Here is a 12782-nt window from a genome sequence, read left to right on the forward strand (position 1 = left end):
TGTTTACCAACATTAATCTCCAGTAATTAGCCAATTACCAGGGGACAAGTGGAGCCACAACAGACTGTGGTGAGATGGTGGGGGGCGGGAGCAGCAGCCCTGCCAAGGCTGAGCTGGGGCTGGGCCCCCGCCTGGAAAGGAGACAGCTTCGAGGGGGGAGGAGGCACTGGGAGCCCCCCTCTGCCCCTCCTCGGCATTCCTGCATTGCCCGTGCCCAACTAGCCCCTGGCCCAGCCGAGTGGGAGTGGGGAGCCCCAGCAGGCACACACCACAGGGCTGCATTTTAAAACTTTATTCACTTCAAAACCTTTATCAGAGACACAGTCCTGTCCGGGGTGGGGGGGCCTCGACCTCCAGAGTGGCTTGGATGTTACCCTTCCCCAGGGGGACAAGCCGGCTTCCTCCTCCCCGGCCGGGGCTGCAGGCCAAGGCCAGACTGGGGAGGGCCTGGGAGTGCTCACTCCACACGGAAAGGTCTGGGCCACTCCAGTGAGAGGTGAAAGTCTGGGGCCTCACCCTGGAAGAGGGAGGGGGGAGGTCTCGGGGGCTCTTCGGGGGATGGGGAAGCAAGCAGCCGCCTCTCCATCTGGCTGCAGGGAGCTGGGACAGAGGCCAAGAGGGGCCCATCTGTCGCCTGCAGTCCTGCCAGCTCCTTCAAGCAGGCAGGGCGGGGGCGGGGGAGGGGGACAGCTGTCTGGCCGGGTCTTCTCAGGCCAAGATGGGAATGGGGGCCACTTCAGGAGGGTGGGAGTGGGTTTTTTTTAAAGTTTTTGATTTTTTTCCACTTCTTAAATAAACATGAATATATATATATATTTTTCTTTTATAAAACTTTTGTGGAGCTGGGGGCAGGGTGGGGGCAGTGGGCAGCCTGGCCTCCCGGCATCACTCATCATCAAAGTTCTGACTGAGGAGGAAGTTAGCAGCCAAGTTCTCATTCTTTTCACAAGCGAAGTACGCCTGGATCACCAGGCTCTCGGGGAAGCCCAGGGCCTTCAACTGCAGGAAGAGGAGGGGGCGGTGAGCGGGGGTGGGCCTGGCCCCCGCCGGCCGCCCTCAGCCAAGCCTCTTACCCGCTCTATGGCCTCCTTCTCCTGTGGCGTCACCTGGATGTAGTTCATCTGCGGGGCCTCCTCGCCTATGGCGCCCACCTCACCCTCCGTGTCTGAGATGTCCGCCAGCTCCCCGGGGGGCTCATTCAGCATCTGGATGAACTGCTCCTGGTGCCGGCTGATTTGCTGTGGGAGACAGAGGGGAAGGGACGGTGACCCACAGCCCTCGTGCCCCCTCCCCAGGCCCATCACAGCCCTTGCTTTTTCAAAATTCCCTCAGCAAATATTTAGAGTGTCTGTTCTGGTCAAACAGCAACACAGCAGTGGACACGGGCCCTGTCTTGGTGGAGCTGATGTCCCAGGGTGGGGAGCTGGGCCATAAGCAAATAGATGGACAATTATTTACAAGGTAAATACTGGGCCGGGCACATAGTAGGGCAGACCTTGGGCAAGAAAAGACACTGCAGGCCAGGAGGGAGGCATCTGTGACCTGCCAGATGGGGAGGGAAGTTTCCTTCAGGAAGCGCAAACAGCAAGTGCAAAAGCCCGGGGGTGGGGATGCATACGGCAAATCCCAGAAACAGAAGACCCATGTGGCAAAAAACAGTAAACAAGGAAAGGCAGGAGGAAGAAGCAGATCAGAGAGGAAGGCAGGGACCAGACCTGCTTTCTTTTAGCACCTTCTAGTGCAATGGGACACCATGCTGGTGACGGTTAAATACAGAAAGACTCATACAGAAAGACTCGATCTGTGTACTTTTCAAAAAGATTAACTCATCTGAGTGTCATGTATTTGGGGGTTCTGATACAACTCTCTCTAGTTTAAGGTATATCTGACAATGTTCACATCGAGGAAAAAAGTGCTTTTTCAGAAATCTGGCTCCTGGTGCAGAATGGACCCTGGGGCTGTGCAGAAGCAGAGGCCTGGGCGGCGGCTGCCAGGGAACCCAGAGGGAGATGAGGCGGCAGCCACGGAGGGGGAGCGCAGGGCTGGGCTGAGTGAAATGTTCTGGAAGCAGAGCAGACAGGAAAGGCGATGGATGGCCCAGCAGGCCCCCAGGGCTTGGGGCTTGAGCAACCCCAGGCTGCTCCCTGTGGGGATGGGGAAGGCTGGGAGGAGGATCTGTTCTGAAGTCTTAGACATCTAGAAAGTACTATAACAAAGGCATCAAGCAAGTCAGCCATGGATGAGCGTGGCATCCACAGGTCTGGGCTGGTGACACAGATTTGGGGTCACCAGACTGAAAGCCCCAAGACAAGATGTGGGAAGGACCAAGTGCAGATAATGAACAGAAAGGTTTGCAGCCTAGGCCCTCTAACATCGGGAGGGGTGAGCAGGAGGAGCCACCACAAGAGCCCGAGAGGTAGGGGGAAAAGCAGTGGACAACGGCTCCCAGACCAGGAAAGGCAGGCCTTCACAGAGGACCCAGAGGACCGTCACACCTGGGGACACTGCGCCTCTGCCTAGGAGCCTTCAAGGACAGGATGGAGCCTTGCTGAGCAGAGTGGTGCCAGAGCCAACAGGGGCACAGCGGTCCTGGGGGCTGCCAGGCAACACTCTAGACATTCATGAAGCACCACCTGTATGCAGAGCCAAGCCACAGCCAGAGCCACAAGACCCAGAAGGAAAAGCAGAGGATGCAGCGGCTGGACGAGACACACACTCCACCAGCCGCCCAGCTGCTCCAGACCTCTGGCGTCTTCCTCTGTGGGGGGCGACACACCTGCACCTCACAGGGTGGCGGGGAGGACTACACGAAGCTGGGTAGGCCCAGGGCATTAGGTCGCAGGAAGCAGCGGGGGGCTAAGTCTCACTTTCCAAATACAGACAGACTCCGACACGCCAGGCCAGGCCAGGCTCGCTCTCTGGGGCTGCGGCACCCACAGGGGAGGGGTTGTGCCTGCACGGGCTCCGCCCCCAGAGCCGTACCTGCAAAAGCTGAGGGTTCTCCTGGCCCAGCTGCTGGAGCAGGGCCGGCAGCAGTGCCGGGTTCTGCTGAATCACCTGCCGCATGTTCTGGAATTGCGGCTGGTCTCGCAGGAACTCCAGGGGGTTCTCTCCCGCTGGCAGGAACAAGGTGTGTGGTCAGATACCACACTGGACTCCCAGAAGCACGGGGGGGGGGGGGGGGGGGGGGATCAGATGTCTCGACAGCAGACAACCCCCCACGAACGGCTCCCAGTCCACTCACCTGTTTCTGTGGTCGGCGGCTCAGACACCTGGCTCTCCTGGACAGAACCGGGTTCCGGCTCAGGGCTCCCAGGAATTCCCTGTCGGGGGTCCCGTTTAGTTCCAACACACAGACCGCCCACCATCTCCCTCCTGCGTGCTCAGCCCTGGCAGGAGACAGGTGAGGCCTGGGCCCTCCCTCCACCTCCCTCCCTCCCCCACCCGCTGCTCATGTGCAGCCTCCCGCAGGAAGCCTTCCTGGCTGGAACCACGACCCAAATATTTTTGGGGGCAGGTTTTGCCTCCCTGACCACCCCCCAGAGCATTGAAGCCCACGTCCTCCCTCGAGGCCTCCCCAGGAAGCAGCAGCCCCCCTCACCGTGAGCAGATACTCCACGGCCCGGTGGGGGTTGTTGTAGCTGGCTCTCAGGGCGGCCACGACACGCTCCCGCTCATAGCCCATGGACATGATCTCCGTCAGCATCGTCTCATACTCTGAGCCCGTCACTGTGGAGGGAGCAGCGAGGCCTGGGTCACCAAGGAGAGAGGACAGCTCCCAGGCCCTCCCACACCCATACAGGGCCCAGCTGGTGGCTGGGGCGCCCAGTCACTCTGCCCTGGGGTCCACCCACCCACCTAGCGTGGAGGCCGCATCTTCCTCTCGCCCGCTGCTACCTGAAGAGGGAACAGAGCTGCAAATTCAAGAAAGAGAAATCGGACCCTGGCTTCTGGCTGCTTGCCCTCCCCCCAGGTGTGTGGGATCACATAAGTGGGCGCTGGAACATGCTGGGAGAACAGGGCCCAAGCTGGGACTGCCGCTCCTTGCCTTACCCTGACACGGACTCCGGGGACGTCGTGGGGACTGATTCCTCTGATGGGCTCTTGTCCTCTCTGTCGGTGGGTGGGGGTTGGGACATGCCTGAGGCAGGGGCCGGAGGGAAGGTTGTGGAGGACTCTGGGGCAGCAGTGGGTGAGGCCTCTGGGGGTACTGAAGTGCTTGGGCTAGTTTTGGCCTGTGACACCCAGAAAAAGAGAGCAGACATCAGTATCCCTATCTAGCGCCCACACCCCGCCCCATCTCAGCCCCGCCTGTTCACGGCTAATCTCTCCTGGGCACACACAGCTCTCTGCCAGCTCCCCAGCTAATCCACCCACCCTTCCAACGAGCACACTACACCCACCTTGGTCACCATGACGACCACAAAATTCTTCTCATCGATGCGATAGTCCCTAATGGGGACATCATCGCTCAAGATCTTGCCAGCATAGATGAGTTTCTGTCCGGCCACAGGGAAGGCATCACGACCCTTCTCAGCTTCTATCTTTTCCTTTAGCACTTTCACCTGCAGGGACGGGGACAGTCATTGCAAACCCCAAGAGTCTCTCTCCCTTCCTAGCTTGGGGGGAGAGGCTGCTGGCCCTGACGGCAGAGGCTACACTTCGTAGTCAAGCACGCTGGATTTGAGTTTGTTCCTTCATCTCACCACTCAGCAGGGTATTTACTGAGCACTCGTTATGGATCAGGGGCTGTTTCAGGCACTGAGAAGCACAGCAGGGAACAGAACTTCACGCAAGTCCCTGCGCTCATGGAGGTGACACTAATGTGGGGAGATGAAGAAAACAAATATATATCTCAGACGGCGAAGAGTATGATGAAAAGTATATCAAAATACAGGGGCAGATGTAAGGGTTCCTCATTCCACACTACTGACAACGGTGTTTTTACTGAATGCATCGTAAGGTGATAGCGCTTTCATAAACGTATACACATCACGCTTTTAGAGCCTCATAATAACTGTATGACATGGACATCATTAGCCTCATTTTACAGTATTTGAGAAAACAAGGCACAGAGAGGTTAAGTAACTTGCTGCAAGTCAAACAGTTGGTCGGGACAAAAAAAAAGAGTGTTTCCTCTCCCACCAAAAGTGGACTTCAACGTCTCTCTCATGACGTAGTTGTGCAAAAAACACCAAGGACATAGTCAGACACTTGATATACTTGTGACGTCCTAAGTCTCTTCCAGCTAAAAAGGCAACATAACGTTCAGACCAGGGGCTCTCACACGAGCAGGAGCGAATTTGCATCCCAGCTCTGCCGTAACTTGCTGTCCGCGACTATGGCACAGTGCCTCAACCCCTAGATTTCCGCATCTGCAAATTAGGGCGAGTCAGAGGCCCAAATGACAAGCCTGTTTTGCACATTTAGTAAGATAACAACACTACAGCGCTCTGCGACTGGAAAAGAATAAACGGCCAGCAAACACAGACCACTGAAACGCACACGGTTTATTGTCATTATCGTCGTCGTTGCCGTCACCACTCGGCATCTCCTGGTCACTACTCCCAGGTTCGGCCACCAGCGTCCCGAGGAGACGCCTGCAAAGCTGGGAGCTCGGAGCCCCCGTCCCGGAGAGCGCGGCGGGGCCGGGAATCTGAGCCTGCGGCTCCCGCGCCCCGCGAGGGCGCTGACACTGGAGCCGGAGCCTGGCGGGCGCCCGGGGGTGGGGCCTCGCCCGGAGCCCAGCCCCTGAGCACCGCCCAAGTGGAGTCGCCAGGGGTTGGGCTAGGCTGGGCACCATCGGGGGGTCCCGGAAAGTCGGGCAGGGTGGGCAGGGCCCGGCCCGCGCCGACCTCCCCGCCCCTCCCGTCGGGATCCCGACCTCCCCGCCCCCACCCCACGCCCGGCACCCGTCGCTCCCGCCCCCAGGCTCCGGCCCGGCTCGCACCGTCTCGTCAGGCTCCATGCGGATCTTGAAGGTCTGCTGCTGCAGCGTTTTGAGCGTGATGGTGACGGCCATGGCGGGGCCCGAGCGACGCGGCAGCCCCGGGATCCTCACACAACATGCAACTCACGCCGCCGCCATCTTAGCGCCCAGCCGCGCCGCACGCCTACCGCTTCCGGGGCAAGCGGTGCGCGCGCCGACCACCAGAGCACGTGACCTGCGCGCGCCCCCTTGGCCTCCTTAGGCATGCGCACGAGAGCGCCCTCGGCCCAGGCATGCGCAGATTAGACACCGCTCCGCGGGAGGGGAGGGGGCTTCTCGCTCAGCGCGCACACCCATCACGTGGCTTCTTGCGAGTGACGCCATGCCCGTTAGCGGTGACGTCATGCGGCCACAAAATGGCTCCGGGGTCCCCACTTTCACGCCCTTATTAGCTTGTTATTTGTGGATAACGTTGAACAAAATTTTTCATGTACTTGCTCTAAATATTTGTATTTCTTCCATAAAATCCTTGTTCGTGTTTTTTTGCTGCTCCCAAATGAGTTTTATTCTGGTCTGGCCACCCTGACAGGAACCCTGTCAAGCACTGAAAAGTGGAAATTCTAAGGAACAAGTCTGGCCGTGGAAGCAAGGACACCGGGCCATTTGGTGGCGTCGTTCATTCCTGAGGGACAGCTGGATTTGGGGAAGGAACCTGCAGTTCTAGTTCCTGGGTCTCCCAGTTCTCTGCTGTCCCACCCCACTATCCCCAGTCTGATCCCCAAAGTATTTAAGGAAGATGTTAACTTTCAAGGTCTCCCTACATTGAATACAGAATTCCCTCAACTTGCCCTGGATACACAACTCTGCAGGCTTCCCAGAGGGCTGGGGCTGGGCCACAGGACAGAAACTTGAAGGAGGCCCATCCAAGGAACAAGGAATTAAAGGGTTGGCTGGCCAAAGCTGAAGACGGGGCTTGGGGGACTGGATGGAGGTGAGGGTGGGCTTATCTCACAGCTGGTTGGGGGGGCAGGGGCCCTATCCTGCTCTGACCCTTGCCTGCCTCCAAACTTCTGAGTTTCCATTCAAGCTGGGCACCAGGCAGTCACATGATACCTCACCCACTGCCCCACTGTAACCAGGTCCTGCTGCCTCTCCCTTCACTGCATGCCCTGGCACAGAAGCTTCTACCAGAATAGGCCAGGCTCAGCTGAGGGCTTCCTACCTCTCTCCTGCAACAAGGGACATCAGCTTCCAACCACTCACAGGCCTTCAGTGGCAGCCTTGTGGACCTTAGGCCAGCCTCAGGGGCCCAGACACCACTCTGCCGTCTCTGCACCCTCCCTCAGGGCCACCTTTCCCTTCAAGAGGTTCAAATCCCAACTTCACCACTGAAGACCACGGACAAGCTATATACTGTCTCTGAGCCGACCTCCTTGATTATAAAGGAATTAATAGCTTTTACCACTGGCTGGTATTAAGAAAATCTTTAAAATTGTCCAATCGCTCTACCCAGTCTTGCCTTACCTTGATAGGTAAGAAATATGTATGGTTCAGTAACAGGGACAGGATGAGACGGTGGCTCAGGTGTGGGTTCATACCCGTGCCCCACCTCTTACCAGATTGTGGACCTCAGTCTCCTCAAACTGAATTGGTACTAGAACCAAAACTCATTGCTTTGGTGCAAGAACTCTGAGTTAATACGTGGAATATCTGTAATGGCATTTAAAAGTTACTTTTCTCCCACTAGTCTGGGGTTGTGGGGGTAAACAAGGGCCCCTCTAACCTTATGGGACACTCAGCCAACTTTAGTGGCTGAAAAATGAGTCTTACTCAAGAGTCACCTCCCCCAAAAGGAGACACAGGAGGAAGACACAAAACTTAATTTAATAGAAATTCTGTTTGTAGTTCTTACATTCTCAGTGTGAACCGAGCTGGAACCCGCTGCCCCACCCAGAAGTGACCCAGTCCCGGGAGCAGGGGAGAAAGGGAGGGGGTGGGGAGGTCAGAGCTCACGCCCTAGAGCTCAGGGCCTAGGAGCCCCATTCTTGCTCAGTGCTGGGCGACTGGGGACGCCACCCTCTTCTCCTGCCCCGCTCTGGGAGCCAGGACTGAGAGCAGATGGAATCTCGGGCCTGGGGCTTCTCCTCCACACCCCTCATGCCCCCAGATTGGAAAGGAACTAAGGGATCTGGGGAAAGAAGGGACCAGAAGGTGGCAAAGATGTCAATCAAGAAAGATGAGAGCCCCGGGATGAGGATAAAGGAGAACAAGACAAAACACCAGGTTAAAAAAAAAAAAAAAAAAAAAGCGGGAACAACAAAACTAAAATCCACCCCAAATTAGAACCCGCCTGGAAAAAAATGAAAGTTCTCCAGTCTCATAGAGACATTATTTGGCGTGGCCGGCTCTGCGGCGGGAGCGCTCAGGCCTCAGTCCAGCCCCGGAGGCGGTGGCACGGCCCCTACAGCTCATCCTTGGCCTGGCCAGCGGCAGCGTCTTCCTCCTCATCCTCCTCCTTGTCGTCCTCATCGTCCTCGTCCTCCTCCTTGTCGTCCTCATCTTCCTTGTCCGCCTCCTCCTCCTCCTTACGCTTCTTGTCTTCCTCCTCCTCCTTTAGCCTCTGCTCCTCGTCCTGCTTGTCCTTCATCTGCTTTTCCGCCGCCTGCGTGCAGACCACACGCTCAGGACCTGGCCCCCACGTGCCAGCCCTGCCCACCCCCAGCCCAGGACCGGATCCTGGGCCTACCTTCGTGACGCCCCACGTCTCGTTGCCAAACTCCTCTGCATACGCCTCGTCGTTGGTGATGAGAAAGTTGTCAAAGATGGTGCCAGACTTGACCTGGGGGGACAGGGGGAGAGAGGGAGGGATGGTCAGAGGGGGCACCCGATGGTCCTGGCCTTGGACAGGGCTCCTACCCACGTCCCCATAACCACTACACAACGCTGCAGTCTAACTGCGGTTAAAACACACATAACCTGGGTTCGAACCCCAGCTCCACCATTTCCTGCCTGTATGACCTCGGGCTGGTCACTTCCCTGCACCTCAGTTTCTTCCTCTGTAAGATGGGGTCTCACTCCTTGTTCAAGCATTGTTCCAGTTCCTACTATGTGCCATTCTAGGCACAAAAGGTGTATCAGTAAAAAAGAAACAAAAGTTTAGTCCCATGAAGCTAATTTTCTAATGGAGTTATCTAATTACCTTCTAGGTTGTTGGGAGCAGTTAACAGGGTTGATCTGCATAAAGGTACTAGGAGAAGTACCTGGCACGTAAAAAGAACCTGTAAGTGGCTGCTGTGACAACTCCATAGAGACAGAGCAAGAAATTCTTCAGAGAGAGCACCACCTTGGGGTCAGACCTGCCTAGGGTTCAATGCTACCCCTGTCCCTTTCCTCCTGCGTGACTCGGAGCACCTGAAGTCCCCTAGGAATCCTCCTCTTCCCTCTATGTCTCACCTGCCAGAGATCCAGGCCCAGTACAGCAAAGTTTTCATAGGCGTAGATGTTGCTATCTGGGGAGTATTCGGGGTTGTCGATCTCTGGGTGGATCCACGTGCCCTTGTAATCTGGGTTGTCGATCTGCCGGGGCTTCCACTCGCCCTGCAGAGGGAGAAGGGAACCGGACGGTGAGCGGGACAGTGCACTCCTCACTGTGTGCTCCCGGCTGCTCCGAGCCCCAGACTCACCTTGTACTCCGGGTTCTGGATCACTGGTGGTTCCCACTCTCCGTCCATCTCTTCGTCCCAGTCCTCTGGCTTCTTAGCATCGGGATCAGGGATGTGCTCAGGCTTGTCCCAGTCCTGAGGGCACACGAGGAGGTCAGAGTTGGCCCCGCTCTCCTCCACACCCTCCACGGTGGGGGGCCCTGCCCAAGCACCAACCTCAGGCTTGGAGTCTGTGGGGTCATCGATCTTAGCCCGTTCGTCCCAGTCTTCGGGCTTCGCAGCATTGGGATCCTTTATTTTCTTGGGGGGCAGGAAGTCCCAATCGTCCTCCAAGGAGCCCGACTCCACCTGGCTGTTGTCAATCTTCACCTCATAGGTGTTATCTGGGCGCACGATCAGTGTGTACAGGTGTGTGAATTCATCGTCCTGGAGAGGGCGGGAGGTGAGTGGCCCCGCCCACCAGGCTGGCCTCTGAGCCTCCCCCGGGCAGCCCTCTGTCACCACCCCCAGGCACACCTTGCAACGGATGTCCTTGTTGATGAGCACGTTCTTGCCCTTGTAGTTGAAGATGACATGAACCTTCTTGGTGCCAGGGCCACAGATATCCGGGCCTAGGTGACAAGCAGGTTCAGTTCAAGCTAGAGGCTGCCCACCATTGTGAGCCCCTCCACCCCTCTTTACAAAAAGAAGACAAGATTCAGACTCTGACTCTAAGTGGCTGTGGGCGGAGCCTTAAGGGAAAAAAAAAAAAATCAGTACTCCAGAACTCGATATCCTTATTTGTAAAACTGGGAAATGCCTACACAAGACCACACGAGTTAAGTCTTACACCGACAACAGCAATGCAACAAACCACTCCTGTGACTATCCCCCCAGCTTCCCCTCCAATGAAAAGCCTATTTTAAGCTTTTCTAAGCTCTCAAGACCACCCTTCACGGGCTATGAGGAACTCACGGGGTCTCACTCTCCCTTTAACTAATCAGAGGTCAGCCCCGGGGCGGGGCCCCTCACCAAACATGATGTTGTATTCGGAGTCTCCGTGCATGTCCGTCTGGTCCAAACTATCCGGAAACAGCTTCACGTAGCCGCCCCCACAGTCGATGTTCTGCTCGTGTTTCACAGTGAACTGCACCACCAGCGTCTGGCCCTTATTGCTGAAGGGTTCAAATCTGGCCGACAGGGCGTAAAAGCGGGCATCCTGGCTCGTCTGCAGCCCTAGCAGAAGACGGCAGTGAGGTCACGGCTCGGCCCCAAACCCCGGGGACCCTAAGGACTGCAGACACAGGCGACTCCCCCTTCCTCCACCTGCCCTAATCCTAGAACTTCCTCCAGGAAGTTCTGCTGGATCTGAGCACCCACTCGCAGGCTCTTACCTTTATCTTTCTCCTGGTCACCGTAGAACTTGCCGGAACTGAGGACGAATTTACCGAAATCCGACTTGTGTTTGGACTCGATCCAGCGCTCGGCCCACCCGTCTGGGGGATCAGAGGACCCGGTCAGTGCGGCCGTGCTGATCCCTCCCACCAAACCTTTCCCAGGAACCACAAACTGCAGGGGGGCAGGAAAGGAGATTCTTCCCTCCGAGTGCCCCCACCCCAACCTCGAGTTTGACACCTCCAGTGACTTAAGAGATCCTCGGGCGAACCCCAACTCCCGCGGCGGGAGGCCGCTGCACCCTCCACGCTCCCCAGGGACGCAGAAGGAAGAACAGCCTGCGGCTCTAGTTCCCCGGGGCCCCGTGTTGGACCTCTGAGCAGTAATTACAGGCGACAACGCAGCTCTGGGCTGGTGGGCCGGCCGCGTCGTTGCGGCGGCCTCGAGGCGGCCCTAGGCGTTACCTCCGTCCAAAAACTGCTCCTTGAAGTAGATGGCGGGTTCGGCGGCGACCAGGCCCAGAAGGCCGAGCAGCAGCGGCGCGGGTAGCAGCATGGCGGGCCGAGGGGGCGGCGGCGCGCGGGCCCTTTAAGTCGCTCCTCCGGCAGCAGCTCTGCAGTAGGGGCGGACGCTGCTACCGGCCGCGCGCTTTTATACCCGACCGCCCCTCAAAGCAACCTGGCCCTGCCTCTTGGCCCGCCCTCCACGCCTTATCATTGGCCTGCGGCCCCGGCCCTGCCTTCCCATTCGGCCGTTCTCGGCTCAGCAAGTTAGGCTGTGCCTCGGAACGCTGGGTTCCCAGATGGCCGATTTCTATTGGCCGCACCACTGGCCAATGAGGGTCGACCACGCGTTGTGGGGGACGCCCACCGGTGGGGTGGGGAGACTCGAGCCCCTCAGAGCCCATGGGTCATGTGACCAGACCTCTGCCCAACCCCGCCCTCGCCCGGGAGCTTAGCTCGGGCTCTGGGCGTTTAAAGAAACCGCGCGAGCGCAGGTGTCGCCGTGCAGGACCGGGACCCTGTCCCCGCCCCGCCCCGTCCCATGCCCTCTGCGGGGAGGGGTGGGCAAGATTTTCCCAACCTCTTTCTACCTTGCATTTGGGGCACTCCCCCTCCGACTCTCTCTCTCTCTCTTTTCTTTCTCTCGCTCTGTTTGCCCCCGCCCAGGACGGGCAGAGGGCACCAGAGCTCAAGGGCTGGGGCCCTGGGGCCTCACTTCACCGTGGCGCCGCAGCCTTGCAGGCCGAGTTCTCTCCTCCGTGTGGTGCGTGCGGCCCCTGATGCCCTGTCAGACTGCTGCTGTGTGACCTGGGGCAAGTCACTTAGCCTCTCTGAAGTCTTAGGAGCTCCTGAGAGGCCAGGAGGAGCGACTGTGGCCAGCTGATGCCCAGGAGAAATGCTTTCAAAGCTTTTAGGGATGTCTTGGGCCAGAGGAAAGGAAGCCCAAAAGGCTCGAAGACGTGACTATAGACTGTGGCTTACTTAGGGTGGGGTAGGGTTATTCCCGTAGTTGCAGCCTCTCCTTTACCCCCACGCCCCAGCCGGTAAATGAAAGGGGTCGCTGCCTTGTGGTCTCCCACAAACGGCCTGGCTTGGCTTTTGCAATTAAACGGCTGAAGATGAGAGGGCAGGGGGTTCCGTTGGGAAGGAAAAAAAAGAGACAGATGGTGAGAAAGATAAGGTCTAAGGGAGGTGGGCAGGACCCCTGAGTCTAAAGTCTTCTTCTGAAGCCAGAGGCACGTGACTAACAGTGACTGACACCAGCTCCCTCTCCCCACGCTGCAGGAAGGAGGAAGGAGGGCTCGGGGTTTCCCA

General features: G+C 57.8%; 2 protein-coding genes across 2 annotated transcripts; both read right to left on the reverse strand.

The window, feature by feature from the left end:
• Positions 1-277: 277 nt before the first annotated feature.
• RAD23A (RAD23 nucleotide excision repair protein A) lies at positions 278-6172 on the reverse strand. Its single transcript, XM_004442549.3, has 9 exons — positions 5951-6172; positions 4404-4565; positions 4054-4235; positions 3859-3914; positions 3602-3729; positions 3245-3323; positions 2983-3116; positions 1074-1238; positions 278-999 (listed from the first exon to the last, which is right to left on the reverse strand). The coding sequence occupies exons 1-9, from the start codon at positions 6020-6022 to the stop codon at positions 886-888; spliced, it is 1092 nt and encodes a 363-aa protein (XP_004442606.1). The 5' UTR covers positions 6023-6172; the 3' UTR covers positions 278-885.
• A 1622-nt stretch (positions 6173-7794) lies between these two features.
• CALR (calreticulin) lies at positions 7795-11598 on the reverse strand. Its single transcript, XM_004442548.3, has 9 exons — positions 11430-11598; positions 10965-11066; positions 10603-10806; positions 10108-10202; positions 9808-10017; positions 9613-9726; positions 9383-9526; positions 8676-8768; positions 7795-8591 (listed from the first exon to the last, which is right to left on the reverse strand). The coding sequence occupies exons 1-9, from the start codon at positions 11518-11520 to the stop codon at positions 8391-8393; spliced, it is 1254 nt and encodes a 417-aa protein (XP_004442605.1). The 5' UTR covers positions 11521-11598; the 3' UTR covers positions 7795-8390.
• Positions 11599-12782: the final 1184 nt, after the last annotated feature.

Source organism: Ceratotherium simum, chromosome 39, assembly GCF_057802395.1.
Source record: "Ceratotherium simum simum isolate JZ-2026a chromosome 39, ASM5780239v1, whole genome shotgun sequence".
Classification (NCBI taxonomy): Eukaryota; Metazoa; Chordata; class Mammalia; order Perissodactyla; family Rhinocerotidae; genus Ceratotherium; species Ceratotherium simum.